The sequence below is a fragment of the Perissodus microlepis genome, chromosome 19, assembly GCF_051167445.1.
Source record: "Perissodus microlepis isolate ML-2025 ecotype Zambia chromosome 19, ASM5116744v1, whole genome shotgun sequence".
In the NCBI taxonomy this organism is placed as follows: Eukaryota; Metazoa; Chordata; class Actinopteri; order Cichliformes; family Cichlidae; genus Perissodus; species Perissodus microlepis.
In genome coordinates, this window is record NC_140479.1 from 10,001,477 (window position 1) to 10,028,834 (window position 27,358).

At 40.7% G+C, this 27,358-nt stretch overlaps 3 protein-coding genes across 7 annotated transcripts; 2 read left to right on the top strand and 1 right to left on the bottom strand.

Moving 5' to 3' along the window:
- Positions 1-10: 10 nt before the first annotated feature.
- Positions 11-8,511, top strand: syf2 (SYF2 pre-mRNA-splicing factor). 2 transcript variants are annotated; one of them, XM_084914601.1, is made up of 7 exons: positions 11-109; positions 401-499; positions 1,699-1,824; positions 2,236-2,353; positions 4,298-4,388; positions 5,871-5,969; positions 8,140-8,511. In XM_084914601.1, the coding sequence occupies exons 1-7, from the start codon at positions 92-94 to the stop codon at positions 8,303-8,305; spliced, it is 717 nt and encodes a 238-aa protein (XP_084770727.1). In that variant the 5' UTR covers positions 11-91; the 3' UTR covers positions 8,306-8,511. The 2 variants fall into 2 exon arrangements, with proteins under 2 accessions (XP_084770727.1, XP_084770728.1); XM_084914602.1 differs by having other exon boundaries at positions 59-109; positions 398-499.
- Positions 8,512-10,234: 1,723 nt separating this feature from the next.
- On the bottom strand, positions 10,235-15,528 carry rsrp1 (arginine/serine-rich protein 1). Of its 4 annotated transcripts, XM_084914600.1 has the most exons (5): positions 15,283-15,527; positions 12,046-12,634; positions 11,799-11,956; positions 10,663-10,737; positions 10,235-10,569 (listed from the first exon to the last, which is right to left on the bottom strand). In XM_084914600.1, exons 2-5 carry the CDS (start codon positions 12,611-12,613, stop codon positions 10,435-10,437), a joined length of 936 nt encoding a protein of 311 aa, XP_084770726.1. In that variant the 5' UTR covers positions 12,614-12,634; positions 15,283-15,527; the 3' UTR covers positions 10,235-10,434. The 4 variants fall into 4 exon arrangements, 2 of the variants coding, with proteins under 2 accessions (XP_084770726.1, XP_084770725.1); XR_014798594.1 differs by lacking the exons at positions 10,235-10,569; positions 10,663-10,737 and adding an exon at positions 10,853-11,170 and having other exon boundaries at positions 11,392-11,956; positions 15,283-15,525; XR_014798593.1 differs by lacking the exons at positions 10,235-10,569; positions 10,663-10,737 and adding an exon at positions 10,853-11,173 and having other exon boundaries at positions 11,392-11,956; positions 15,283-15,525.
- Positions 15,529-21,962: 6,434 nt separating this feature from the next.
- On the top strand, positions 21,963-27,262 carry mgst3b (microsomal glutathione S-transferase 3b). The gene is made up of 4 exons (XM_084914541.1): positions 21,963-22,207; positions 22,297-22,419; positions 26,032-26,104; positions 26,622-27,262. Exons 1-4 carry the CDS (start codon positions 22,082-22,084, stop codon positions 26,720-26,722), a joined length of 423 nt encoding a protein of 140 aa, XP_084770667.1. The 5' UTR covers positions 21,963-22,081; the 3' UTR covers positions 26,723-27,262.
- The last annotated feature ends 96 nt before the right edge of the window (positions 27,263-27,358 follow it).

A 27,358-nucleotide genomic window follows, 5' to 3' on the forward strand; every position in this document is an offset into this window, starting at 1 on the left:
TTGTTGTTGTAATTGCGTTACTTTCTTCTTGTACGTAATATCCGGCGCTAGTGCTGAACTTCCTGTTTTCTTCCGCATCAATACCACAATAATGGCGTCTTGTAGCGAGGTTAGCGCTTTTTCCTTGTTATTGGTATTTTATTGAGGTTTATTTTTAATGGATAGTGGATGGTGGATGGATGTAACTCTTTAGAGTGCGATGTGTCGTTTTGCTGACAGATGTTGTGTTTCTTCGTCGTTTGTTGGTTAAAATGTCGTGTCTTATTTACGAGGCTAACGGGAATTTAGCGGCTAATAAGCTTTAGCTTTCTGACTGCCAGTTGTTCTCAGGCGTCTCTTCTTCATTGAACAGTTTGAATTAAAACGTTTTACTTGTATTGATAACTGTCTTTGTTAGCAGGAGTCTGCTGCAACTGCCGAAGAGGAGCCGACTGAAACCGTCGCGTCCCAGAAGAGAGAAGCGAGACTGCGAAAATTTCGAGAGCTGCATTTCAAACGGGTGAGCTGTTTAACTTCAAAGCTTCAGTCAAATGTATCGTAAAATCACAGAAACCTCGTGTTTAACCGCATGGTCAGCAAATTGGGGTCCCAAAGGCCGGAATCGATCCACTGTAGTGTGCAAACCAGTGGCATGTGAAAAACAAAGCTTGAATATGACCAGTATATCTCAAACATATCTCTTACGAATGATATCGAATCATCTTGAGCCCGAAAAAACATTCCTGTCACAAAGCAGAAGCTCACAAGCACAACAGCTCTATAAAGATTGGGCAAAAAGGACTTGATTAATCATACAGGGTAGTGACAATAACACAGTCATAAAGATGTTTGCAAAGCGGGTAATTTCTTTATTTTATATAAAACTCACTAATACATCCTGCTCACTGCAGTCTATTTGTTAATATAAGCAAATATATCACAGACTTCAGCAATCACTTTTTGGTGTGACACCGGCAGTTGCAGTAAGATCATTAACCAACCCAGTTTTTCAATGAAACGCACTGCTGCTCCTAGTGTCGTGATGGTGTGATTAATGTGGATAAAGTGAGATCTGTTGTTAAATATTTGTTTTTTAAAAGAAAATCTAAGGCTGTTCATTGGTTCTTGTTTACAAGAGAAGAACTTTTCTTTTAGTAAGGAAATAATGTTCTTAAACTTGGGCTGCTGGTATCAGTAGCAATTCTCTGGACCATGCAGCCATTATAACACCCCCCAGTGCACTTGGAGAGTAATCAGGGCATAAAGACCGCATGTATAGAATCACCTGCCAAGTCTAAATACTGCTTTGAAATTTTGCCACAAAATAAGCTTTAAAAAAAAAAACACAAAAAAACCCCCAGTTTTTTTAAAAGCTTATTTGCTGAAAGTTTAACTTCTAAAGGTGTGTTCACAGCAACTCAAAGTAGAGCTTTTTTTGGGAATTGTAGGACTTCACGACAAGTTCAAAACACATTGTTATTGAATTGTAGGTTTCCAACAGTAGATATGTTAATGTACTATAACAGCAGATGTCTCTGTAAACATCTTCTAAAGATGAGTACTGTGTGTTACTCTTACTTTTCTTACCCATTTTGATCAAATTGGGCCAGGTGTGACCCATGAAATGAGGTATAGAGGTTTACAGGTGTATTGTATTTTTGTTTTTTCCCTTTTTTCTTTCATGCAGCTTCTCCTCAAAGCTGTTATTTGTCACTGCAGAATGAAGCACGTAAGCTCAACCACCAGGAGGTCGTGGAGGAAGACAAGAGGTTGAAGCTGCCCTCAAACTGGGAGGCTAAGAAAGCCCGACTGGAGTGGGAGCTTGCTGAAGATGACAAGAAAAAGGTATTTCAGTTTTTCAGTAGTCCTGGGTTGGTACACTGGATGTACTGATATACCGGTCCTAATTTCAGGCTAATTAAATACCATCATACCGAAGAACATGCAAAATCCCCACCAGGACTCTTAAAGTGATTTTTAGGTATCCACGACAGCTGTATTAACTGCATCCTTGTCAATCTCATATCATCACTAGTGCAGTTGCCCCAAAGTCTAAAGTGAATCACCTCCAGGCATTGTCAGAAAATTCTGTTTCTCTTCTATGTAGCACAACATAACGTGTTATCTCATTACCCAAAAATACTGTGGCAGGTTTATGCTGGATTTACTAGAATCAAAATATCTAAAAGTTTTGCGGTGGTGCAGCTGAATTTTTCCCAGTTTGAGCTGATTATTAAGTATCGTTTTCTGATTCAGGAGTGTGCTGCTCGTGGGGAGGACTATAACAGAGTGAAACTGCTGGACATCACTGCTGACGATGCAGAGAGGTGGGAGAGGAAAAAGAAGAAAAAGAATCCTGACACAGGATTTGCAGGTCGGTTGTTCCACTAAAGACAAATGCAGATTATTTTCTAATGACTCTATTCTTCTATTTATTAATGGCAAAAATGTGTTAGAAAGTGGAGTCGGAGAAGGATGAGTGACAGATGACTTTATCATCTACTTGTGCAGTCTAACATTTTATAGTGTGGTTATTAGACTAATTGTTAAACATGCCATCATAATAGCAGTGGTTGCAAAGCTGTAGAAACTAGCCACAACATGACCCTGCGTTTGTATTAGTGTCATCGCTGGCACTTAAAAAAACAAAGAGGAAATGGTGAACAGTGATAAAAATCTGTGGTTGATCCCATTAAAGATTAACTCATATTCGCCTACACGGTAATGTTAAAGTGTCAGTAAAATATTTGGCAGCAGGAAAAATGTAACAGGTCTGCCCAGATTTAACCAGCAGAGTGATCATAGACAGTTGCACAGCACTCACGGTGCATTTAATTTTCACATCTTAGACTTAAAAAAGCTTTTACAGGCAGTGGACTTCAGTGTGCTGGTAAAAGCTGAATGATTTTCTCCTGGAAATTTGAGTTAATGTATAGAAGCAAATATCAGCGAGTGATTCTTCATTATGTCCAAGACTGAGATATTTTTTTCCATTATTTACTTAGTTAAATATGTCATATTTAGCAACAATGTTAGCTTCACGTCCTAATGGATGTAACATTTTTAGTCCCTTCTTTGCTCAGAGTTGCTATAAAAATTTTTTTATCACTTATAAGCTGAAATTCCTCTTGTTGGTACTTTCTAGGCTAACGTAAGACCTCTCTGAGGTCTTTCTAAGGAGACTATTCTTGAACACACCTTTCTATTTACTTTTTGTCAGCATACACAGAAACTCTGCAGCTGACCTGTGTTCTTTGGAAGAGCCAGACTGTCACCAGCCTACCAAAAAAATGTCTGTTTGAAGCTCAGGCTAACAGCACCACCTTATTTAGCTTGAATCCTAAAAGAATTCTAATCTGATTGCATGATTCTCATCCTCTTTAACGTCCAGCATGATTGCTGAACAATGTTTAATACTGTGTAAAAATAGACCACGTCTAATGATTGTATTGGCTGAGGAATCCTTTTACAGATGTTATAAGGTGATCAGATCAAACGGCTTTATTTTAGCCGTGGGCAACCCTCTTGTCACGCCAAAGAGCCTCAGTCCAATCGTTTACTAGATACTTACTTAACTTAATTTACTCTTGAGAAAGTGGTGCACCGTGATTCTCGTCTTCTGTTTAGTTTCCAATTTCTTTATCACAAAAAATTTGAGTGACATAGATGAATGAAAGATGCTTTGAGCCTACATTACAGCAAAATGTAGGGAGCCAGCTTCTTATGGAAATGCTTGTTTTTGCTATTTGTACCATTCTTTCTGTCCATTTTGGTGCTGGTTGGATTTTTCTGACTGTTTGGTAGCCGTTACTTTTCATCACACCATCTGTACTTTTTCAGTGATGGCAAGGTTTAGTGTAGCTCCTATTGGAAGAGCTGGAGTAGAAGATGAATGCCTTTGTGAATAGCTTTTATCTTTACCAGGATCTTTGTGACTAGGAACAACCTTTAGCATCAGGAAGCTTTGTGAACACAGATCCTGGCCTTACCGTGTCAGACTGCTCCTGCTTTAATCTGCTGGGAAAAAAACATTTGCTGTGTCTCCTAAATATGGCTGCCATGTGTGGCATCAAAACCTCCCCTGAATTAAAACCTCTGGGGAGAAAATAATCAGCAGAGGGGCTTCAAAAAAAAAAAAAAGAGGGGGGGGGGGGGGCTGAGGTGGAGAGATGCCTCTTCAGCCCTCCTTAACAAGCCGCAGATTGTGATTGCTGAGCCTCGTGCCTGCTTGCTGTTTGTTCCACTAATTATAACTCTCTTTCTTTTTCTTTTTTCCTTTCCTCCTCTCACACACAAACGCACACACGATGGACTACAGGATATGCAGAGGCCCAGTTCCGGCAGTACCAGAGGCTTACCAAGCAGATCAGGCCAGACATGGAAAATTACGAGAAGCAAAAGGAGGAAAGGTGAGTTGGGCCTCCGTCAGACCTCAGGAACCCCAAGCAACCTCTGTATTCTCCAGCCAGGTGGTGAGTGGCTGCTGGCAGGGGAAATACGAACGTATAGATATAGAGGCACACAGCACCTTACTGAAAGCTTCTTTAGTTTGCCTGGAAGGCACCAACTTGTTTGCAAAGACTCAAAATCACAGAACTGGGGACGTTTGCGTTCCCAGTACACCCTCCACTGGGTAGCATTCATCGTCATCACACAGGAAGTCGCTGCAGTATAGCGATAGTTGCTGTCATTTGGACAATACCACCACATCAGTCTCCCACCAAAAATTGTGCAAACTGGCCGAAGCAACGCCAAAAGGGCAGCTGACATTGATTTTTTTTTTTTTTTGCACATCACCATGTGACAGAGAGCAAACAGGGAATTGGAGCGACAAAAACAAGGCCCATTGTTTTACGGATTTACTACTGGCGCATCTTTGTAGTAAAACCCCCATTAAGGGCATCACTGCATCTTGGAACCAAAACTAGAAGAAGAAGAAGAATCCTTTAACTGTCCCAGATGGGGAAATTTGGGTATAACAGCAGCAAGAAAAACACATATACAAACAAACAGTACACAAGACACAGAACATAAACATTTTTTACATATTTACATCAAGGACAATGGTTACCAAAAACAGAGTACTGTACCGTTATTAAATTAAATAGTTCAGCAGCATTTACATGCATGGGGTGGGAGACTCTGTCCATCAGATGTTATTTTGGCCAGAGTCCTTCTGTCTCCCACCACCTGCAGTGGGTGCAGGGTGCATCCCAGAACAGAGCTGGCCTTCTTAATGAGTTTATCCAATTATTATTAACTAACGTATGTTGCAAGTTAGATTTTGTACGTTGATTAAAATAAATATTACATTTAACTGACTAGCATTTCTGGAGTCTTTATTAATCCCGTTACACAGACCACTCAAAATATGACGAAATGTCCTTGGGAGTTAGTTTTATGAATTTCCTCTCACAGTGTAATAAAAATGATGCATGAGGAGGTCTTTCTGTGACCAGAACTGTGAAATTTCCAGTCAAGTAAAATTAATTGTGAAAATGAAGCTTGGTGATATTGATCTATAACCCCCGCCATCATGTGTGTGCAAAGCATTTTCTATATATTAATTCGCATATCTCCGATTTGCCCTGGGCGACATGTGAACGTAGCTCCACACTCCAGAAATAATTTAAAGATTTTTTTTAATGTGGAGAATGCGCACTAAGGTCAGAGAGGAATTCACTGCCCTGGAGGTGTTTTCCGGCCTGTAAAAGTCGCCACATGCAGAACCATGAAGGATGCACCATCACGACTGGCCCCAAAGCGACATGATCTTCCCTCATTAGGATGAGCATAATCACAATGATGGGATAGAAAAGTGGATTTAGGAATGTTAAAGTGCCGATTATCTGTGGTTATGCATTTCTAATTGTTTTGCTGGTGCTCCACAGCGGTGAGGACTTCCACCCCACGTCCAATAGCCTGATCTACGGCACCCATGTTCCCACAAAGGATGGCGTTGACCGCATGGTGGAGGATGTTGAGAAACAGTAAGTCACACTTTTCACGAAAGCAGTTCCCTATCCACTTCTGACCATCACTAAATTTTATATCTACACCAGCCTGATTCACTGGGCAGACCGCTAAGATAAACCTCTGTACCCACTGATGCTCTGTGGTTACACAAAATCAAGCATGTGATGTAAAACAGAATTTTATCCACCTGTGGGAGTGTGGAAGAAAAGCCAAGCACTGATTTGGTTAAAGCTTGGTTATTATGATTGGTTTGCACCATCAAAGCTGCCCAAAATGTTTGTTTTGTCACGTGTCTCAGGATGACCGTGGGTTCGTGTCAGTTAAATCCCTGCTTCCCAACGCTGGCACACCACAAACGCAGTGTGAAGATAAGCAAAGGCAATGGGAGGCAATCTCTGTGAGTGGAAGAATTCAACCCCAGACCATAAATTCTGGTCCAAATGAGGATAGGAGGTAGTTCATTATCTGCCACCTTCTGACCAAGGTTTAAACAGAGTTTCCAAATACTGGGAAGTTCAACCTGCTAAACTGAACATAACCGTAACCAAGCTGGCAGGGTCACGTCTTGTTATGCCAGGAAGAGGAGGTGATTGGTTGTGCAATTTGACAACAAAGTTTGAGCAATAAGTTTGTTTTAATACGATCAAGTTGGTGACAAGCAGCGGGCTGCTAACTGCCTATGAAAGCTCCGTTGTGCTGCAGTCACACTGAGGAAAATAGTGGTTGGAGACCGGAGCACAATCAAGATACTGCAACTTCAAAATAGTTGCTTCAGAAGACTGGGACCAGGTGTCGTGTTTAAAGCAACTTTTATGGTAATAAGACAAAGTTTGTTTGTTTTCAGCCCATGAGTAAAGGGTCAATTACATGCAGTCTGTTTGTGATAATACAGAAATTAACTTTAAAAAATGTGAAATTTGTTGCTTGTCTTCAGACACAGAAAGTCACATCAAACTTCTAGAACCTCAGAGATTTGAAACAGAACTTCGAAAATGCCTCAAGAAATCGTGATGTAGTTTCAATCACTTGAGATCCATCAAAAACAAGTTGCACCCGTTGGTGAAATGACTGTGCAAACCTTTGCTTAGTCAGTCCAAGTCCAACTGCAATTGTTTGTAGATGGGTTGCCTCACACTGACGAGCATGCAACGTCTTCAGCCTCTGGGTGACCTGTTTCTTGCTGCAGCTGCTTGTAGTCGGTCTCCGAATGTGAAAAAAATCAGTGCGGTGACAACAAAACCACCAGTGTTTCATAATAGCAACAAAGTTGCCATCCTGTTGTTAATGTGACCGAGCCATTGCTCGTCTCATAAGTGACCGCTGGTTCTTGATATGATAATCATAACATCACATGTGGTGACATCCATGAGCTATGATGCTTTTATGTATTTCAAATGTTCAAATATAACATTGTTTTTTGGGGGGGTTTTGAAAATTGTTTGCAGCCAGTGACTGGATGTCTCCTCCCTTGAAATTCTCCAGCAGACCTGCAGAGCCTTGCAGATGCTTTCAGTTCAGAACTTTCAGACAGAACTGTGTTGAATAAAGTTCGGAGATCTCACAGATTAAATTAGTGTTGGCCGGTCTGTAAGTGACCGACTAGGTCACGTGATGGTGGAACCGGGTCATAGTCGGGGCACTGTCAAACCTGAACAGCCTGTGTGCACGGCTAAATATCAGACAGATGGTGTGATGCTTTTGCAAAGCTTTATGATAACCACACTGGAGGCTACTTTAAGGTGGCGAGACAAAGAGGTCTAACAGTACCTTCTGCCTCACTCACTTTTAATGTCACTCAGCTGAAGGTTTTCTCTTTCCTCCAGAAATCTTTGACCTTTTTGTTACCCCGGTCTTCCCCCAAGCTCTTCTATATTTAAGACAGTCGAAGGACTGTGTTGGAGATGCAACTGCAGGGCATTAGACAAGGATTCAGTTGCCAGGGTATGACGCACAACAATGCTTTGAAGACACGGTGGATGAGGAGTAGGAGCTCACAAATTGACAGTATTTTCCTCCGAGTACGTGCGCTAGGTTTTCCATCGCCACTCGGCTTGCCAAATTTAAAAATGCATGCTTCCAAATTATTGCCTGCAGCCAGTTATTGTTATTGGATCTGCCACAGTTGGAGGCCACGCCAGTTTATGAAAATGTCTCTAAGCTGCTTTTATTTTTGCTTTGTGTCAGGATTGAGAAGCGGTCCAAGTACAGCCGACGCAGAGCCTACAACGACGACGCCGACATCGACTACATCAACGAGAGGAACGCCAAGTTCAACAAGAAGGCAGAGCGTTTCTATGGCAAATACACAGCAGAGATCAAGCAAAACCTGGAGAGGGGCACAGCGGTGTAGAGCGTCAGGTCACTTTAGAGTTTCGCTTTTTATTTTTTCCTTCTTGCTTAAAGTCTCTGTATTTATAAGCGAAAACGCAGTGTTGCCAGGTTTTTGAGCTGACATATGTAATATTTCTTGTTTTCCTTGTACACTATGAAAAGTCTGTCTCTGAACTCTTTTTTTTTTTTTTTTAATAAACCACTTCCAATTATCTCATTATCTTGCACACTTGTTGTGCTTTTTTTTGTTCTTGTGGCTGCTTCTGTGTGTGGTCTCATGACGAGAGAGATTTTGAGCGTGAGAATGAACCGTTAACTCATCATTGAATCTCTTTGGGGGCATGTTTAGCACAGAATGTCAGCCAACAGGGTTTCAGCGTAGGTGCACGAAGAGAACGGGACGCGGAGCAACAGTTGGGTAATTCAATTTATCCCTTTTATCATCTGCATCTTGCCACTAACTTCCCCAGAGCAGATATGTGAACACAAAGCCTTGTGACTTCAGAGCAGACATGCAAACAGCTTTCCATGCCTGAATGTAGGGTCACTGTGCCCTCTACTGGATAAGCAGCGACAGGACAGAGCCAGAAGGGTTAAATGAAAATGAAATGTGTCCTTACTTGAATTTTATTTTATTTGGATGAGTCAGACCCTTAGAGTAAATTTATGAGATCTTCTTAAACACAATGCACGTTTATGTTTTGCTGATGAGAAGCAGGGGAAGTCTTCAGATTTTCCTTTTGATATCTGACTCGGAGCTGTTAGTGTTCAGGTTTATGAAGTCTTATCTGATTAGCCTGAGGACACTGGCTGTAGAAACGTTGCATAAATTCACAGTTGTGTCTGACACTTTTGATTCATTCACAGCCAACCGACAGTTGGTGTGTCCTATAAAGCAATACTGATTTAAAACTAAGGCACAACTGATGCCAGTGTCTGCTCATAAAGGTGGGGGGATCATTGAGTCACACAGAAATGTCAGGATAAACCTGTCTTCTCACCTTTTCCTGTTAAAACAAGCTCAACGCTTGCTTTGTGTGTCAGTACTAAGTAATCAGCACTTTCTCCCTGCCATGCGTTTGTGTGCAGTATCTCCCATCAGAGTCATTAATCACAATTACAAGTCAGCTTACAGCCAGAGAAGTTTAGTCTGGCAGTAAGGCGCTCAAAGCTGTGAATCCACCTTTGAATATCTGAGTATCAGCTCAGATTTACCAGTATCGCACTGCTATTTATATTATATTTTGCCTGGAAAATATTAAATACATGCAGCAATTTATTGAAACATGTGCAAACATACTTTGAAATACATTAGGCACATCCTGAACTGTTCTCCAAGAACATCCCCTTAAGAAAGTTTTTGCATTCAAAGTTGGCTGCCCATGGTGCCTACCCCGCAGGGTGATAATACTCCATCACCCTTTGCAGTGTAAAAGAAAAACTACACTACAAAAATGTCTCACCCATTGGAAGCCAAATCTAGTCAAGTCAGGCCCAGTCAAGTAGATGTACAGCATTATAACTAGAGGTGTTAACCTGGGCTAAAACAGAACAAGTGGAAGTGTCATATCGTGCTATGTTACAACAGGTACAGATTTACCAACAACTGTTCTAATAGATTTTATTTTAATGTTCAAGGTTTTGGAGATGCACTTTTTGATCTGCTTACATCAGCTGAACAAATCAGATCTGACAATTGAGGTCAGGAACCTTCTGGAAGCAGGCCTTTATATAACCAGCCTTGCAGGCAGTGGAAATGCTGACACCATGTGGCCATTTGAGATACTGCAGGTCATTTTCCAGCTGATTTCCAACTACGGTGTCATCCTCTTAGTAGTTGGAAATCAACTACTAAACCCTTGGGGTTTTTTTAAGTGGAAAAAAATTTACACAGGTCTCTTTGGCACTGCTGCGCCTTGAAGTATGAAAGGACGGCCAGAAACAAGTATTATGTGAAATAACTTTATTGAGTCTATAAACATCACAAAAAACACAAGGAAACAAAAAATAATCCCACCTGAACGATTCTTCACTTCTTCCCACATAAATCTTTAACATCTGAAAGAAAACACCGACGTGTGAACATCTCATATGTACAGTATATACAGCATGTACAGTGTCCATGAGCTCTGCCCTGTGAGTGCGGGTTTAGGTATGTTTGCGTGCACTCGAGGATTGGCCTGATCTGACTGGGATCCACTGGCCGTAGGGCTTCCTGCGCTCCACTCGGGGAGTTACCTTTGCTGTAGGAGGAGCTGCCGCTGTTGGCTTAGCAACAGAGTTCTGAAAACAAACAATTTTTTTTTTTTTTATTATCACGAGTGATTCAGAGCAGTGTGAAACAAAGGAAAACTCACTTTAGTTTAGGTCACTTACGTTAATGCTGAAAGCAATTTTTCCTTTCTGGGACGACCTCGGGCTGGAGACGTCATCAGGCTCCTCCCTGGTGCCCTGTTGAAAAACAAGGACAACAAGTAGTTACTCACAAGCCCTAAACTGGAGGCAGAGTGAGCTTTGACAATTTGTGAAGGTGACATTAGATTAACTGCTTCTAACACAGTTAAGCTTTTCTACTGCGTAGGTAGGTATATCTTCAACAAACTACAGCTCTCATGCAACCCCCAAACACTTAATCCAAGCTTCAAGGTAAGACCTTGAAACAGAATCTAAAAACAAATTTAAAAAAAAAAAAAAGAAAGAAAAAAAAAAATATATAAGGCTTCTCTGTCTACAGTTGCAGAATGGTGGTCACGCAGCTTTCCCAGCCCCTTAGCACACGCCATGTGTACCAACTTATCTTTGGTATACGGAGAGGAGTTCTTCATCTGTTTTTAGCTCTATAATGCAGTCCACACACGTGCGCTCCATCAGCGAGTGGAGGGCTCTGCTAAATAAACAACCCACTTCAACTGCAAGCATAAATACATTTGTAATATCAAATTTTTTACTTCCTTTCTACAAGGTGAATCAGTAATAACACATCTGAGTTGGCTGCATCTATGTGTGCAATTAGCAAGTATCTAAAATGTGAGATGTGACATCTACATTTGCATTTATTTGGCCTCTAGTGGAGAAAATGCAGATTGTGAAGATTACAAGGAGTACATTTTGTTATCACCCAAGTCACATGACAGCCCTTTAATCCCAGGTGCCGATGAGTGAAGGAGACCACTGTCATGTCATCTATGAAGACAGGAATAAATAAAGAGCATGTGTTCCCCTCAAGGTCCAAAAGGTTAAACAAGACAGGAAAGTCAACAACACAGACCACAATATAGTCACAGCTATAAAGTCTGAGTGCTGAATCATTTAAAAACAATGCATTAACCTCTACCTTGTGATTAAAAGTTAAAGGAGAGCACTGCTGTGCACAGGAGATATTTCTAAGCTTCTTCATATCCCTCGTCTTTATATGGAAAGAAAAAGCACATCTAAGTCTTTAGAGTATTAAAAGCTTCGCCTTCAGTGAATGGCAGGTTCCACATACAGGTAATGTTTCCTGCCACACTCACCTGTGCTGCGGTCTTTTCGGAGCTGTGTCTCACCCTTTTCTCTGGCTCACGCTCGGGTTCTGACAGGATTGGTTTCACACTCTCAGGAAGTTCCAGTTTCTCCACTCCCAGAATCTTCATGGCATTTGCCTTTGCAGCTTCGAGGAGTTCCCTTTTATCTGCTCGACACAAACCAAATGAGGACATTTAATACGAGCATTATTACTGCTTGCTGCCAATTTCTACTGACATCAACTACAGAGCTTACCACACAGACTGAGGCTGACAGAACGTCCAACAGATCGGGATCGGCTCCTGGATGGGGATTGTGAAAATCTGTATCGATACTGGCTCACGCGGCCCCTGGACCTGCGGAAGGATGACCTGGATCGGGAAATTGAGCGGGACCTGGAGGGAGACCTGTACCGTCTGAGATGCGAGCATCTGGCTGGCGAGCGGCTGAATGAGCGAGCGTGGGCCCTGTAACAGCGGGGTGGGGAATGACTAGAACGACCTCTGCTGCGTCTGCTGTGGTCGTCACATCGACAGCGAGAGGAGCGTCTGTGGCAGCGGGGGTAGGAGCGTGACCTGGAGCGAGAGGACCTGCTCCTGGAAGAAGATGATGAGGACGATGAAGATCTGTAATAGCGTCTGCGTCTGTCGCGCCCTCTGTAAGAGCCTGAGGAGTGGCTGCTGTCATAGCGGCTCCTGGACACAGAGCGGGATATGGAGTAGGATCGGGATGACCTGGGGCTTTTCTGGTCAAAGATCACATTGAGGCCATCGCTCTGGCGAGCACGGGCCATTTCGGAATGAGAGCCTGTTCCCTTGGCCATTGTCTGGTCTTCTGCCAAAGGCTGGAAAGAGAAAAGAAAACCTGCATAAAACGACGAGAACACTAAAATTACTGAGCTTTTTTTCTTTTCTCTTCTTCTTTCCCCCTCTCTCTCTCCCCTGGTGCAAGTCCCTACTACTAGATTTACTAGCCCTGCGCAAATTTGCGTAAATTCCCCTGAACCTAACACCCCGCTTTCACAGGCCTTCAGCTCCATTATTCTCCTGCTTTTTTTGTGCAAACACACCCTCCCCCAGCCCCCAACCAGGAGAGATTCAGGTCTTTCCTTACCTGCAAAGCTACTTTCCTTCCTTACCTGCAACCTACAATACACCATGGTAGTTTCTATGTGCAATATTTCTCATGCATGCCTGTCCATAAACATACATACATATATTTATATAGCCACACCTTACATAACATGCATAAAGTCTAGTTATACACACACACAATATGTGTGTGTGCGTACACACACACACAATATATGTGTGTGTGCGTACACACACACACAATATATGTGTGTGTGCGTACACACACAATATATGTGTGTGTGCGTACACACACACACACAATATATGTGTGTGTGCGTACACACACACACACAATATATGTGTGTGTGCGTACACACACACACACACACACACACACACACACACACACACACACGTGTCCATATTTATGTTTCCAGACTGTGCTCTTTGTACAGTTTTTATTTTTGCTGCTTTTGTCTTGCACTGTCCACTTCTCTGCAATAACAATGCAGATTTTCCACTTGTGGGACTAATAAATGTTGATTTGCTGCGCATGGGCACCATTGGCATTTATTTACTCAGATCCAGGGCCAAACCTCTGTGTTACAACCCTCAGAAATTCCTGCCAAATCGATACAAGAGACAGACAGTCACAATATATGGGTACACGAGTCTGTTTTATTTCAGTGTTTCAAACTTCACAGCGTTTGCAGACCCAGTGTCCATCATCCCTGCATTTGTCACAGGTAAACCTGTTGCAGCTCTCTTGCACCTAGCACTGCGTTGTCTTTACAGTCCCTGGCACAGCAGCTGCAGCAGCTTGCCTCTGTGCTAATATTTCCTTGTGCTGTATGAATCAGCAACGAAGTTCCTGAGCTAGAAGACTCAGAAACAATCTTCTTTTGCCTGTCCACCCTGTACAAAATGTAGGCATTCACCGCCGCCAGGTCCAGCATATTGTAGAAAACCGCTACTGGCCACCTGCGTGTTGCTGCTCTTACGGAATACATCCGCGCAAGTTGAGGAAGTTCACGCCGGACTTTATTCACTGTGCCCCGTAACGTCCTTTTGCGCTGCAGCAGTCTGTGCAACAGTGAAGTAAAGAAATTGTCCATTGTGACATTTCTCCCATCATCCAAAAACGGCTCCATCAGTTTCATGACCACGTTCTCTGCCAGCCTCTCTCCCTTCTGATCACTGGGGTCCTTTCCCAAGTAAGGAGATGCACTGCAGACATATTCCTCTTCCGTGGAGGCATGTTGGTTTCTTGTTCCGTCTCCTTTTCAGATTCTTCTGAGGAGGTATCAGTGGCCTGCTGGACAAATGAAACCTCTCCTCCATCAGAGTCTTCTTCGTCCATTTCCTGAAGCAAGGCCAAAGCCTGTTGCGTGGAGAGGTTCTTCCTGCTGGCAGTGATACGGAGGCCATCCTGATGTGTGTGTGATTCTCGCGCCTGGTCGGTCTGCTTTTATGCACAGCATTGTGAGGTAGTAATGCAATGCCAGTCCTACACATACACAGTCACAATGGAATAATGGAAGATCTGTGCTAAGAGTCAAGGAAGGTGTGCATGTGTGCCTTTCATAATTGCAGGTCAGTCAATGTGTGGGATATTTTGTATCGATACCGCAGACATTTGTGAAGGTTGTAACACAGAGGTTTGGCCTGCCTTGGATCTGAGCTACTCTGAGTTAGGGGTGGGCAATATAAACGACATACGATAGAAACGATATAAATTTGGCCAACGATAGAGATTTTGACTATACCGCTCTATCGCGATAGCGCATGTTGATGATGTCATCAAGCTGCGCCTGTTTTGGTCGAAAGCATTGCAGTGGTCAGCACGCCTCAGTAATTTTAAATACTTTACTGGAACTAAGTCTTTTTAATGTGGCATTACCACCACTTTCTCAATGATGCCCCTAGAGAGCAAAACGCGACTGCATAACTGGCAAGTCTGACTGCAGACTACTGGTAATGTCACATTTCAAGGCAAGCTAAAACTAAAAACTGCTCCCTGAACATTAAACAGCTTATAAAATGAATGCTTTAAGTTACATTCTGTGTTAGAAACGTGTGTCAGCAGTTAAAGTCTATTAAAAGACAGCATAACCGTTGCATAACCACTCTCAGTGCTGCCCCTAGTGAGCAAAGCAGTGTTGTGTAACCTCACCGGCTAAACCGGCTTGAACTGGAAAGTTCCAGGTTGACGTAACCCTGAGCTAACGCGTCTCCAGCAGTTAAAATACAACCTTTAAAGGTTATCGTTGAGCCACATTCGCAAATAATAATTTATCCACATCACTCAATTTGCATTAGTCACAACCTTGAGTTTGTTTTTTTTTTTTTTTTATCTGAAACCGTTTCGTGTAACTCTAACTTAGAAATAAAATAAAGCCAATGGCGTTGTTTGTCTTACCAGTTCGACTGTAACTAGAAGGTCTTCTTTCTGTTGAAGTCGATTCAAAGGGCAAACGCTGTGGCAAATTGTTGCCCCCCAGAAGTATATCAAAAGACGAAAAGCTGACAGAGGAGCTCAAAATGCTCGAATTTGTTGGTTTGTAGCCAATTGGCTCAGAAAAAAGCGACCGTAGCGTCTTCCTCGAAGTTTACTGTTCCACCGTCGTCACTCTAATGTAGGCGGGAAGAGACCGCAGCGGGTTTTAAACCTGCTTCTGGAAATTTCCATTCACGTGATGTTCGCGATGATTGGATTCTTTTGAATGACTCGCGGGCTTAACGACTCTTTTTAGGAACGAAATAAGTCGAGTTATCTTCCCTTTAGCGGCTTCTGCTTTTTTAAATCTCCGTAATATTCATTCTTCCTTTAATCGTTGTTTATGAATCATGCCATATTTGTGTTTCTACAATCAGTATAGGTTAAAAACAAGGTTAAAGAAACCGATTCAGCGGGTAACTGATACAGTTGGTGAAAAGAATCAAATCGTTCAGGGCGACCGATAAACCCACAGAGAAAACGCTGCATTGAGGGTATTTGTGTTTTGAAGGCCTCAGTGCTGCAGAAAAAGCTGCACACACAGTTCTGGGATGCAGTAAAAGCTATTATTTAAGTATTATTTATAGAGAAGTTTAATCCCGATACCGAGCAAAGATTGGGATGGATGTATTCAGTGTATTATGTGCAGGATAGAGTTTACAAATGAATTCGGCAATGATTATGATTTCATTATATTGCATTTAAACAAAAGCTTGCTGCAGCAAATTGCAGAGCATGATGCGGTAGGTGAAGGGAGGGGGGTAGTTTGGAGTTTCTAGAAAATTCACATAGACCTGAAAGATTACATTATATCTGCAGCATTATCATTGATAAAGGGATAAAAGATGCATCACAGCATCAGCAGGTTATTGCTGTATTACAAGTCTGAGTGGTGAGTAAACATAGACTAGACATCAGTGTGATTCTCCATATCATTTCATTGATACTCAACATAAACAGCCAGTAAATGGTCAGATGGATTACATAATACTTAAAATTTAACTGCACTTATTATACAGGAAGAAAACGGAATCTGTGAAGTGCAGAGGAATTATTTTGATCTTACAAATTTACAACTTGTTCTAACCCAGTTCTTACTTAGCATCATCCATTTTGTTGGACTAAAAAAAGAGTTGCAATGATTTGCATTAACCTATCCTTTCAAATAATGTTATATATTGTTATAGGTCTTTTGGTATTGGTTTACTTTGATAGCTGCTTGTTTCAGTCGAGGTTTCTTTTAGGATAAGGGATGGAAAATCCTTTAAACATGTAGGGGGGCCAAGCTTCAGCTGCTTTTGGACTACCTCACCGACCGACCACAGTATGTGAGGACTCAGGGCTGTGTGTCGGACAGGGTCGTCTGCAGTACGGGGGCCCCACAGGGAACGGTTCTGGCTCCGTTCCTCTTCACCATCTACACTGCAGACTTCTCCCACAATTCCACCCAGTGCTTCCTGCAGAAGTTCTCTGATGACTCTGCAATAGTCTGCCTCATCACTGATGGGGACGACAAGGAGTACAGAGGACTGACCCAAGACTTTGTGGACTGGTGCCAGCTGAACTACCTCCAGATCAACGCCAGTAAAACCAAGGAACTGGTGGTAGACTTCCGCAGGCACAAGCATTCTCCACTGCAACCACTGAACATCCAAGGTATGGACATTGAGGCTGTGGACAGCTACAGGTACCTTGGTGTTCATCTGAACAACAGACTGGACTGGACTCATAACTCAGACGCCCTCTACAGGAAAGGGCAGAGCAGGCTGTACCTGCTGCGGAGACTCAGGTCGTTTGGAGTGGAGGGCCCACTCCTGAAAACCTTCTATGACTCTGTGGTGGCTTCTGCTATCTTTTATGGTGTGGTCTGCTGAGGCGGCAGCATCTCTGCCGGGGACAGGAAGAGACTGAACAGGCTGATCGGAAGGGCCAGCTCTGTTCTAGGATGCCCTCTGGACCCAGTGGAGGTGGTGAGTGACAGGAGAATGGTGGCTAAGCTGTCATCACTGTTGGACAACATCTCCCACCCCATGCAGCAGACTGTGACAGCACTGAGCAGCTCCTTCAGTGGGAGACTGCGGCACCCACGGTGTGGGACGGAGAGATTTCGCAGGTCTTTCCTCCCCACTGCTGTCAGACTCCACAATAAAGACTTTAACTGATCAAACACATACATCCACACATGTGCAATAACACTAAGTGCAATAATCTTTTCTGTCATCGTTGTATTTTTACTCAGTTGTATATAGCATTTGTATTCTATTTTTATCTTATTGTATATTTATTTTATTTTATTCTACTGTATATAGTATTTTATTTTATTCTATTCTGTACAGTTGTGTACTGTATTTATTCTTATTGTATCCTAATTTTTGCCTCATAACTTTTGCACTGTCCACTTCCTGCTGTGACAAAACAAATTTCCCACGTGTGGGACTAATAAAGGTTATCTTATCTTATCTTATCTTATCTATAACTCAATCAAATGTGTCTTTGTTCTTGTTGAGTATTTGTTGAGTTGAGTAACTGATACTTTCTCATGTTTCTCATGTCTCCCTATCAGCGTCATTATCTTCCCTCCTCACTATTGCCCGTGTTTTATTTTGCTAATCTCTCTTCGGTTATTCATTTAGCTTTCCCTCTTTGCAACGTCTGCCCCACCCACATTGGCTTGTCCTCCTATTGTTCGTTGTTTTGGTTTGTTTCTTTTTTTTTCTTTTTTTTGGGGGGGGGGCATTGGCCATCAAGTCTTTTCCCCTTTCTGTCAGTCTAAAGAACTCAAATGTCTGGGTAAAAAGGTGCAATTTCAGTATTATATTCGTTTTTATACATTGTAAAGAAATGTTGCAGAAACTCAAAGAAACCAGTCAGCACACATCTTCAAACTTAAACCTTAAGAGTAAATCAAATAAAACAAAATTCCAAAAAAGGCCTTGAAACTAATTCTTCAAACTTTGTCCTACATAAAAGGGAAATTTTATTTTAAATAAAAAATGACAAATTTCACTATTTCCACATTAAATAGTATAAACCCAATAAGTTTTATGGTTTTTAGTGGAATAATAATTGTTTGTTTTTGTTGGTTTTTTAAATTGTATTTTAATGGTTTATTTTTGGCTTTTTGTACTTTGCCGTTGCATGTCAGGCCATGACTGAAGTCTTTCTCAGCAGGAAGGCTGTTAAAGTGACAAAATACAATTAAAAATCTGCTTACATTTTCTAAGGCCATCCAGCGAAACTGAATTTAAGATATTATCAGTCAGCTGAATGGGAGTTATCATTGCGTCTTCAACCAGAATGGGTCTTCAACACCTTCTAGACTCTAGAAGGTGTTGAAGACCCATTCTGAAATCTTAATGAATGATTCTTTCATATATTCTCCTTCCGTGAACGGCTTCCCATGCCTGACTATTTGCTAAATGGCCATAAAACTTGCATAGTTGAATTTGCAGACTTCATCCACTTCTTCAACTGATTTTTCCTCAGACCAGCCTTCCGCTTCAGTTCTTCAGCTTTATTTCTCTCCCTCTGGGTATTGTTCTGCAAAGGCTGTGTTTTTATTTTGGAAATGTCTTGCGACATTTGACATTTTATTGTTAGCCAATCTCTCTACACAAATTAGGCATACTGGTGGGCCACTCTGATCAGAAGTAAATGAAAATGCTCAGGATTTTCTACGAGTCTGTGGCCAGTGCAATCTTCTACACTATTGCATGCTGGGGGAGCAGGCTGAGGGTCGCTGATGCTGACAGACTCAATAAATTGATCTGTAAGGCCAGTAATGTTGTGGGGATGGAGCTGGACTCCCTTAAGGTGGTGTCGGAGAGGCAGATGTTGTCCAAAAATAAAGACAATGTTGGATAATACCTCCCACCCACTCCATGACATGCTGGTCAGTCACAGGAGCACGTTCAGTGAGAGACTTGAGTATCAAAAAGCACCACTGAACGCCACAGGAAATCATTCCTGCCTGTGGCCATTTCCCTGTACAACTCATCCACTTAAGACACTGTATACTGCAATAGCTACACCCTTTTTGCACACGCTCCTCTTCTTATTCAGCTATTTATCAATAAGTGACTTATATCTATATAAGTCATGTATATATTGTATATATTGTGTCTATTTCTTACTTAGTGTATTACTTATTCTACTGTTTATACTGGAGCACTGTAACCAAAATAATTTCCCCTAGGGATCAATAAAGTATTCTGATTCTGATTGATGATTCTGAAATCAATCTGCCCGGGCATCATTAAATGTTTCATTTTCTTCAGATATTTTTCTTTCCTGACATTTCTCCATACTTGGCCTCCCTGGGGTTGAAAGTCTTGATATGCTTATTTTGAGCAACAAAAAAATAGTCAAAGGAGCTTCAGAACTGAAGAAGCATCTCGGATGAGAGGTGAAACATCTTCAAGCAACTTAAAGAAGTCCAGACGGTTTTCTTTGCAAGCTCCTTTGACTACGATGACCTGGATGAATGAGAACCTTCACAGACAAAAAAATAAATAAATAAAAAAATTAGAACTACAATTTAAAAAAAACGTTTTTTTTTTAAAAAAAAAAAGAACTGACACAAATAAAATACACTTCAAATAAATTCTGATAATTTATTTTCCCAAGGAGCTGCATGTGACCCCTGTTCTAGAGGTCAGGAGGTTGTTATCACTGGCAGGAATCATTTACCGTATGCTTGACACCTCTACTGTCTGTTTCCTATGCAAATAATTTCACAACCTTACAGATTCATTGACCCAGTCAACCTCCCTGCTCTCTCATAAAAGCCCAAGTGAAATGTGATGTTTATTTATGTTATAAATACACGATTTTCCTCTATCATGAGATGGAGGACTAGAAGATGAGTCTGGTAACAATTGTAGGTTAAAACGATGCCTTTCATATGCTGCCTTTTTTGGAATACATAAGGATGAAAGTTTACCCAAAATGCACTTTTTAAAGTTCTCTCCATTGTATTATCAGAAAACAGCTCAAACACCCAGAGTACCAAGATTTGTTCCTGTTCTTCTGTGTCACAGACATTTAACTGGTGGAGGTTTTCTATTCAAACTGTGATATATTCCCTGATGTTGATGCTGAGTGTTGGAATTATTGCTTGGACTGTGACGCAGAGTAAAATGAATTTGGTAAATTGACTGGTACTTATACTATGCCTTTCTACTCAACTTGAGCACTTAAAGCGTTTTTTATTCCAATATGTTATGAACCCTGAGTGGTGGACACAGTTTTATTCATGGTTCCTTTCTGAGGAGGACTCATGTTTGTGTTTTTTACAGAACTGTGAACCTTAACAATACTTTTGTTTAATTATTCCTCTCTGAGGGAATCTCTACAGTCTGTCATTTATGTCTTATATTTTATGTTATCTTTCTGTTTGGATTTTCTGTGTGTCTACGTTCAAATTAGTATTTAGAGTTCTATTCATGGGGTTATTGTTTACAAGTCTTGTTTATTTTGTGATGCTTTCTTTCTTTATGGTTCATTTTCTAGCTTTGCGGTTTTGGTATACACACATTACTTTTAGTTACCATCCCTCCATCAGTCTCTTCTCTGTCTTTCACTTTGCTTCTGTGTGATTCTGTCTTCCCCTGTGTTTTGTTGTGTCTTAATTCCTGTTTTATTTCGGTAGCTGTTGGTCTCCTGTAACTTGTTTGGTTTTACTTCCTCGGCTTGTTGTCTTCATTGTTTTCAGTTATCTTTAATTACACTCCTAGTTCTATTTCAGTCATTACTTCTTGTATGTGTATATCACCTGAGCATTTCTGCACCCTTTGTTGTGTTATCCATTTAACTGTGTATCTTGTGTTTCCTGAGCTTGTGCTCCATGTGATTTCTGAATATGTGTATTCCTTGGCATTGCTACTTGTGTAATTTTGGATTTGTCCTTATCAGCATGAAATACGTGCCTCTCTTGACCGCTCTCTTTTGCGTCCTGCTCTTGTCTTCTCAAAATTGCCAGCTGACTATGGTATAAAAGGAAATTAAATGTAGGCTATTTTTCAGCTTTGAACACTTAATTTGGATATTTCACATGCTTATTAAATTACTCAAATACTAAAAAGTAATTTAAACTGTTGTCCCATCCCGATGTACTTTGATACATACTATTAATATGTGTGGTATGAAGATCACCTTTTGTACAGCATCATTAAACGCATTAAATTTATAAAAGGTGAGACAGCATTTATTTAATTGTTAAAGCTATGAAAGTGTTATGCTTTGTAATTTAGTTTTTTTTTTTTTTTGGTTCAAAATGGGAGCAGTTGTATTAATAGTGATTGCATAGATGTGGTATAGAAACTTTTTTCTGCTGTAAAAAAAATGACCCCATAAGTCTCAAATTTTTTACATACTAACTAAAACTTTTTCAGACTAAACTTTGAGAAACTTTAATAAAATCTGAAATTTTATATTGCTTTACCTACAACTATCTATCTATCTTGTAAGCCTGCAGGCTTATAATTTGTATTTTATTAGGGCTTAAAAGGGAGAAACTAACGACTGTACCGTCATTGGGAGAAAGTGAAGTCGTGAATGCATTTCAAATGCAAATAAAGGAAGTCTCGGGCGATCTCGCGACATTTAATGTAACGTCTACTTAGCAGTACTGTTTACTTTGTCGCTTCCGCCTCTTTCCTGCGTTATAAAAGCGTAGCGCGCGCACACCTCGCTGTTCACCTGATTTGATCGCAGGCTGAAAATGGACGCTCTCACCGTGCTGCCATCCAACTTCGGATATGTTATCCTCACGTACCTGTACAGCTGGATCATGCTGGGCTATTTGGCAGTTAAGGTTGGGGGAGCCAGAAAGACGTACAACGTGAAAGTAAGTGAAAAACGAACACTGCACGCTCTGAAGTGATTTTTATTTGCATCTCGGGCTTATTTCACGCATGCTTGCTATTTATTCTGCAGTATCCCACCATGTACAGCGACAAGGAGCAAGTCTTTAACTGCATCCAGAGGGCGCATCAGAACACCCTGGAAGTGTACCCTCAGTGGCTGGTTTTCCAGACCATCGCAGCTCTTGTTTACCCGGTAAATGTGATCATATACACTTAAATCAGTCTTCACTACTAAGTTTTTTGTTTTATGCATTTATTGTCTTGGTGTTAGTGCAGTGGGTCAGGGGCAGAGGCGGAGCCAGACATTTGAAACACCCGTTTTTTTTTGGGTTTTTTTTGTTGTTGTTTGGGGGTTGGGTAGAAATGACTGAAAGATTAATAGGCTCTGTTTTGAGTTTTGTTCAAAAAAGAATGACTTCATATAGGGAAAAATGTATATCACATGTGCAGGACACCTTAAACTAGTTTTTTAATTAAGCAGCAAGGCAGAACAAAGTTGGGCTGTATCAAGACACGAGGACTAAACCCCAATTCAACCAGACCCAGAACCGATCCGGAATTAAAACAGGACTACAGCAGTTCAAAATCAGGACTACTGAGGACTTAGCCAAGACAGAACCAGAATCAGAACTAGATGATAGTAGCACTAAAAATCATCATATACCTGCACTACACTTATTTTTTTAATTCTACCAAAGTCCACTATTTAGATTGAGAAAAGTTTATATAATTATTTACCCTTGTTGTGCAAACAAGCCTGCATAACTTAATAAATGTAGAATTTGAAAAATAGCAAACCTAAAAAGAAACACTAGGTACGAGATACATGAGGACCTATGATACGGTGATACTTTTGGTAAACAACCATTTGAGTAACATGTGTGTCTCACCTGCTCTTGTTCCCTCTCTGTTCTGTCCTCATTCTCCATCTCCCTCTCTGTTCCTCTCTCTCCCTCTTTGTGCTGACAATCATCAAATATACAGTTGAAACCAGATATTTACAAACTCTTCAGATCAAAACACAAACACTTTTTTAATTGTAACATCAAATCAGGCTAAATGTTTATTTTTTTTAGATTGATAAATATAAAAACTATATTTGTTAACTTTAAGAGTAAAGAGAGAAACTATCTGTATTTCTTAATTGCAAATGGCACCAAATTGTATTCAAAATTGAGCCACACTTATGGAGCTCCACAATTCTTTTTCTGGTGTTTTGGTTGACATCTCTTGATTTTCCCATGTCAAAGAAACAGGCTCTGTGTTTTTGCCTTATATGCATCCACAGCTGTGCCACCAATTTACTCACATGGACTCTACTAACCTATCAGAAGCTTCTTCAGCTCAGAATGGAATCGTCTGGAGTTTTCTTATTAATTAACAATAAACTTAGTGTATATGTGCTCCTAAATTTGATGAAAGTGATAAAAAATAGACAGCTCTGTCTCTCTTTATTCTGACATTTAACTAATTCAAAAGATATTTCAATATTTATCTAAAACAAAAGTTTACTCTAAATTGATGTTGTACAGTAAAAATGTTTTATGTTTTCTCCCTAAAGTGTATGTAAATATCTGGTTACAAATGTGAATATCCTGCTGTGTACTGAAATCCCTCTTGTTTTGCATAGAAATATACTGAACAACATACAAAACATAATATATAAAATAACATTTACCTGAGTTTTTTCTTTGAAAGAACCCTCTAATGTCCATTCTTATATTTCAGTACATAACTGAAACCTATTTAGTCGGGGAGGGTAAGAACTGAAAATATGAAATAAACACACGTAAGCTAAGACTCTCTAAAAAAATAGCATTTGTTCGGCTTTTCATTTCGCCATTTGTTGATTCACTTGAAGACCAAGTAACGTAATATTGATCAAGTGATCAGTTTGATATCAATCTTTCGTGATACACCGTCATATTTACATTATTTGTACGGTACGAATGATTTTCTTTGGTACCTGGTCAAGCTTAAGCTCTCCTTAGTATGGCTGGCTCCGTTTCTCCAACAGCGCACTCACAGGCAGCAGCTGCCCCGCCCTCTCGCTCAGTTGCTTAGTGCCTGAGCTCGGATCATACCAATATCAGGGGGGATTCACGCACAGTCGTAAATTCCCACAGTGTGCACTATGTGCTTCGAATATTGTGTGTACTTTTTGTTTTATACAGTTGTCAGCCAGGCATCTAACTATGAAAAAATTACAATCCAAAAGACCCCGGGCTTCTGACAAAACAACCCGGGCTTAAGCCCAGTAAGCCACCCCCACGCTCCGCCCCTGGTCAGGGGCCGAGCAGGAACACGCCCGCGTGAACTTTGGCGTGAATTTTCCAGATAACAGTCTAGTTCAAACGTTAGTGTCAGAGTGAATAAGCAGATTTTCCTCGATCACAGGGGTGTGTCCACGACTTTTTTTCTGTGGTGGATTGGGGGTGCACAGTAAAACAGAAGTTATGATCATAAATAAATAAACAGAGTTTATAAAATAAAAATCTAATAATGTTAATTAGGTTAAAAATCTGGGATATCTCACTACAGATCACATAAGAACGGTTTACGATATATAGATAGCATGCAAATATCCTGTTAGGCAGGTTTGATGTATGTGCAGAGAGCGGGAAGATCCTTAGAGGAAAGCAAGTTTACAGAAAGTTTAAGTGGTCGATAATGAGATGTCAGTGAGGAAGTGAAATGTTTGTAGCTTGGTTTGTTACTTTATTTGATAACTGTTTATTAGTAATGATCCAGGCCAAAGACCAGCGGTTACTCAAAGACCTCACTGAACCTGTTAGAGCCCCTGATACCTGTGAGAGTGCATGACAAAGAAAGAGAGACAAGAAGGCATTTAGACACTTATGACAGTAGGGGGAGTGTTTGAACAGAGGTAAATGATCTCAAATAAATAAATAGACGTGATCTTTATGTATGTTCATGGACACAAATCACCATATATATATATGATGGTTTTCCAGACAAAGCGGTGAAATGTTGAAATACCAACACGAAAGGGCTTCAGCACATGTAGCGATTGTTATTATAACCAAAATTGCAGTCTTTTTCTGACCTTGACCCGGTAGTTTTTAATGCCTTAACAAACCCAATGAAGGCATTTTTAATTAATAATATAAAAAAGGGCAGCACAGTGGCATGGTGGTTAGCACTGTTGCCTTATAGCAAGAAGGTCTTTTTGTGTGGAGTTTGCGTGTTCTCCCCGTGTTTCCCCGGGGCCTCCGACTTCCTCCCACAGTCCAAAGACATGTACTTAGTGGGGTACGGTAAATAGGTGATTCTAAATTGCCCATGTGAATGTGAGTGCAAATGGTTGTCTGTCCCTCTGCGATAGACTGGCACGGTGTACCCTGTCTCTCACCCTGTGACCCTGATAAGGATAAACGGAAGAGAACGGATGGGATATAAAAATAAAATGATATGAATGCAGTGTGTGAATCTGTGGTGTGTAGGACCCAAACTGGATAATTATCGATTCATTAATGTGTACTTGTGTTTAATATTCCAGGTAGAAGTAATTGTACTTTATATTCTGCTGGATGGTCATATCTTTAATAATTCATTATATTTTTAGGATATTGTTTTATAATGTGCTGAAAGTAGCACAGCAGGAATATTTAAATAAAATAAAAGTAGTTTAAATCTATACTTAAGTTGAATTCATGAGTAATGTAATGATTCTGTGTGTACTTTATATCAGCGGCTTTGGTGAGGGGCAGTTGTGCCCTCATCTGGAAACTCTCCTGACTTCCTCCATTCTTTCTAACTCTTATTTGTGTGCACTTCTAACCAGCTGTCAGCATCTGTCTTGGGGGTTATTTGGGTGACCAGCAGGTTTTCCTATGCCTGGGGCTACTACACAGGAGGTAAGACTGAAATTAAGTGAATGGAGTCATGATATGTAAAATTTATACACTCGTGTTAATATTTTATTAATAAATATAGAGTTATGTTAGTATTAACCCCTAATCAATACCACAACCAGTAATGTCTACATTGGTGTTTGCTGAGCTTGGACAAACAACCCCATTAATCACACTTGTAAGATTTAACTCGCCATGCATATTATGCCATGTCACAATATGCATGATATGGCAGTTGGACAGATGTTCAGAGCTGACGTCCAGGTGCTGCACAAGTTACAGCCCTGTGATAGTCTGAGCAGTTTTATTGCTCAGTATCTACGTTGTTTAATCATTTACATTTGATAACATATGAGTGAAAAGTTACTAAGCTAAGAAGTCAAAGATCTGCATTATTAATGGAAGAAAAACATTTAAATGATCATGTGTTCATAACTTCAGAGAAGACAGAAAAGTTTAGCCTCGTTTTCTTCATATAATCCTGATTTGATCAATGTTTGCTTTGTCCTTTTTATTGCAGATCCTGCCAAGAGGTTGAACGGTGCTTACGGCTACATTGGCTATTTCGGAGTCATCATTCTCTCCATATCTGTTGCCTTGCAGCTGCTCGGCTTCCTCTAAGATGACTGTCATCTTGTGTTTGCCCATCTTACTGAAGAATCTGCTCGTGTATAGTGAACAATATTGCATCTTAACAAAACCATGCTATAAACTGTCTATATACGACTTAAAACCTTTTTTATGAACCACTAACCTGATATTCTGATATTTCTGTGACTATATACTCCATGTAATCAAAATTCTACAATAGTCATCAAAAAAGTAGATGCTTTCTGATGGTGCAGCCTTAAATGGATTCTGCGTGCACTCAGGTAGTACAGATTATGGTCACCGAGAGGGTCAGAGGCAGCAGGGCTAAAGAGCGTGTCATGTGACTCACACATGCGGTATCAGGCGCAAATCCCCCATCTGTTCGAGCCCATAGTCAGTGGCTTCTAGATGATCTACATCCTGAGAAACAAGGCAAGAAAATACTGTAGAACTCTGTTTTCTTTCACATCTGATACACAAAAAGTGTGAACTTTATCCAGTTTTTAACTGCACCCCTAGATTAGAATCAAACCAAACATGCTACTGTGGAAATAAAATAAACTTCAGTCACTTCTGCCTTCCTTCTCTTGTTTATCATCATCTTTTAAATATTATTTACATCTCTGTTAAGAATTTGCTTATTTTTATTCCTGTGTCATGATCCGT

Bases quoted from the DNA above. Each gene is read 5' to 3' on its own strand.
- syf2 (XM_084914602.1), top strand. The intron at 500-1,698 runs GTGAGCTGTTTA...TTGTCACTGCAG, and splicing joins GAGAGCTGCATTTCAAACGG to AATGAAGCACGTAAGCTCAA. The intron at 1,825-2,235 runs GTATTTCAGTTT...TTTCTGATTCAG, and splicing joins CTGAAGATGACAAGAAAAAG to GAGTGTGCTGCTCGTGGGGA.
- rsrp1 (XM_084914600.1), bottom strand. From the start codon at position 12,613: ATGGCCAAGGGAACAGGCTCTCATTCCGAAATGGCCCGTGCTCGCCAG. The intron at 11,957-12,045 runs GTAAGCTCTGTA...TGTGTCGAGCAG, and splicing joins TGTCAGCCTCAGTCTGTGTG to ATAAAAGGGAACTCCTCGAA. The intron at 10,570-10,662 runs GTAAGTGACCTA...GTTTGTTTTCAG, and splicing joins AAATTGCTTTCAGCATTAAC to AACTCTGTTGCTAAGCCAAC.
- mgst3b (XM_084914541.1), top strand. From the start codon at position 22,082: ATGGACGCTCTCACCGTGCTGCCATCCAACTTCGGATATGTTATCCTC. The intron at 22,208-22,296 runs GTAAGTGAAAAA...TTTATTCTGCAG, and splicing joins GAAAGACGTACAACGTGAAA to TATCCCACCATGTACAGCGA. The intron at 22,420-26,031 runs GTAAATGTGATC...ACTTCTAACCAG, and splicing joins TCGCAGCTCTTGTTTACCCG to CTGTCAGCATCTGTCTTGGG.